This window comes from Eurypyga helias, unplaced genomic scaffold (assembly GCF_000690775.1).
Source record: "Eurypyga helias isolate BGI_N326 unplaced genomic scaffold, ASM69077v1 scaffold15299, whole genome shotgun sequence".
Classification (NCBI taxonomy): Eukaryota; Metazoa; Chordata; class Aves; order Eurypygiformes; family Eurypygidae; genus Eurypyga; species Eurypyga helias.
The window spans coordinates 2,396-5,336 of record NW_010274061.1 but is presented as its reverse complement, the minus strand read 5'-3'; the positions used below and the strand labels follow the sequence as shown (position 1 = coordinate 5,336).

Here is a 2,941-nt window from a genome sequence, read left to right as displayed (position 1 = left end):
ACAACGCTCTGTACCCCAACCGAGTGCTGACGAGCTGCCAACTGAGATTTGGCGATAGGCGGTGCGGCCGCGATGGTGTCACTTGGACAGAGGGGCTGAGGGGGCAGCTGGAAGGGGTGGTTGGTTTTCTTACGCTCATGCAGAAAAACAGAAAAGGATTGGTTACTGGTGGCACTGGGATCTGGGCCTGTCCCTGTCCCCTCGCAGCAGGGTAGGCTCTGGAGGGCAGTGGGTACCGCAGCTACGTGCTCCCCGGGAACCCCACACACTCTCAGTGGTGAGGAATCCCGAATCCAGCCCAAATTCCCAATCTCTTTGGTATCAACTACGGGGTGTGGGTGCCCAGGCGACCTGGTTCCTCTGAGTGCTATGTGATGCAATCAGCTACCAGCGGGCTGGTGGCACCTTTAGTGCTTCAGCTTATTCATCACCAGCAAGACAGCCGTGCTCTGGGTCACCTGAGGGAAAGGAAAGGAGGGTGAGAGGACGGAAAATCCGAGATAACATCGCTTCACAATATTCCCACCACCAAGGGACTGAGCAGAAGTTGCTCCTTTCTCCAAATCTCAGTTAGAGCTTTCGGTATGAACTGACAACTCTAAGTCGTTTCTTAATAAAAAAAAGTCACCGTGTGTCAATCCGCTCTGGGTGAAAACGTGGGAAAGAATCATAAGAGAAATATGACACTTTGCCACCAGCTGCACGTGTCGCCACTCAGAGAGGATGAAAGGAAGACCCAGAGGCCGGCGGCAGGGTCATGCCAAAGACTCCTGAGTCCCCTTTTGCAGCTAAAACGTGCTGGGAAGTGCATCTCATACATCTTGGATTGTCCTGAACGCCGCCTTCGCTTGAGCCACCATCGCTGAGATTTGCTAAGAAGAGCAAAGAATGGAATGGTGAGGTCAGGACAGAAGAGCAAACGAACCAAACCAAAACACGTCTGGTAAAAAGTACATCTCACATGTAAACATACAGGAAAGGGGGGTCTGTCGGGCACGGGATCAACCACGTTACTGTTTTAAAAATTACGACAACGACAAAAAATGAACAATACAACCTCTGTCGTCAGCAACAAATAATAACAATCCCGTCACAGCTCTTGTTCACATGGCTGATGCCGGCCGACCCGCAGGGCGCGCGCAGCCCCGCGCGTGCCCGAGTCCCCGCGGTTGTGCTGTAAACTAGACTCTCACGTGCCGGGCACGGCTCTGGCGTCGTCCCCCAGCTCTTTGGTGGTCAGGGGCCCTAGACTGGTGGGGAGAGGGGGAGGGGAGGAGACAACTGAGGGGTTTATTTTTTTTTCTTTTGTGTTTTTCAGTTCAGTCTTCCTGCATTGGCAGAGATGGCTTGGAGGACTCCCTGGTCTTTTCTCTTCTCTGAAACATTTTGCAGAAGAAGGGTGAGCTTTTCATAACGTCCGAATGCTTTGTGTGGGGAAGAGGTGTGAGTGAGATGACTGAGAAGTGTTCTGCAAGAAACAAACGTCTGATTCCACTTGTCTTTTTTTTCTTTTCCCCTATGTACAATCCACATACTTAAACGAAAGGAACCACATCAAGCGACAAATTCAAGCCTTGTGGACGTTCATCTTGAAATGTAACCTAGGTCCTGGTCCATCTTCGCTTGATGTTTGCCCATGCTTGCATGCAGAGGATCCTGGCTGGCTTTTGCTTTGGGAGACTTTGGTTTACCTTTTCCCTAGGCATCATTTTGCTTTATTTACTACCAAAAGGTGTAACGTAACGGCGGCCGATTAAGTTAAAGCTACCAGGGCCCAGTTGAGTTCCTCCTAGTAGGGTCTCCAGACCGACTCATCCATCCTCCCAGTAGTTGTCATGGTCGTCGGTGAGTTACTGTGGCTCCCATCTGCGTCCACCCCGTCGTTCTGATTGCCTAGGTTGGGATTCATTAAGTTGTTCCCCGCCGAGGCACTTGTGCAAGATGAGAGCATCCGGGTGGGAGAGCGCTCACCGCCCGCCACCATGGAGAACTGGTAGGAGCCCGAAGACGTGCCGTAGTACAAATGGTAAGGAGAGGGGTTGGCCTGGAAGGGTCCACTTTGGTTTTGCGTGGAGCCAGGGTAGGGGGGCGGCAGGTAAGTGTGGTGGAAACGCGTCGTGGTGGGCATGCTGGTCATGCTGATGCCCCCGATGCCCGTGGCAGAGGGTGTCGCAGTGTAAGGGAAGGCAGCGGACATGGCGCCGGGGTAATGCATCCGTGGGTCGGAGAACCTGGTCTCGGTGAGAGCCGGCAGCGTCGGGAAGGAGCGATCGAACTGCCGGGGGTCAGAGAAGGGGCTCAGATCTGACGTGCCTGTTGAGGTGGAGGAAGAAAGTGGGTGGTTAGAGCTTGCGGCTTGAGCAGTTTGTCCTATAACCTGGGCCATCCTCTGCCCAAGGAATTGAAATCAGAGGGAAAAGCATCTCTTGGATCTGCCAAGGAAGAGAGCTGGGGAACTTAAATCCAAAAACCTTAAACCCATTTTGTTTAAATTGCTCCGATTTCCTGTCCTAAAATTTGTTGTTTCCTATCCAGGAAGGGACACGACTAAGCTGACTTCTCTAGGGGTCTATTCATCTCCGGCAGATTAAAACAACACACCCCATAAACACAGAAAAAAATGTTTAGCCATTACATCAGCTGTGTAGTAAATAAATGGATGCAGGCCCCAGACGGCCGGTCCCTGAGATAGTCAGTGGTGTATATACACACAAACGGAGACAGAGGAAAAGCTGGAGTCCAGACCAGCCTGCTAAGCCTTCTTGTGGGTGGCCTGTTCGTGCCGATACCATCAGGGGGATGGAGCTGATAAACACGCAGCTGAAAACTCCCAAGCTAGGAGCCACAATATCCCTCTGCCTGCGCTGTGTATTTTTTCCCTTGCAAGAAGATAAAGAGAGTGAGAAATTCAGGCTTTCTTCTGCTGGGGGAAGGGAGATTT

General features: G+C 51.9%; 1 protein-coding gene across 1 annotated transcript; it reads right to left on the bottom strand.

Annotated features, from left to right (window-relative positions):
* Positions 1 to 1,789: 1,789 nt before the first annotated feature.
* Positions 1,790 to 2,313, bottom strand: RUNX3 (runt-related transcription factor 3; the record flags this gene model as incomplete). Its single annotated transcript, XM_010159704.1, has 1 exon — positions 1,790 to 2,313. A coding segment is annotated over one exon (524 nt), but the record flags the coding sequence as incomplete, so codon positions are not given.
* Positions 2,314 to 2,941: the final 628 nt, after the last annotated feature.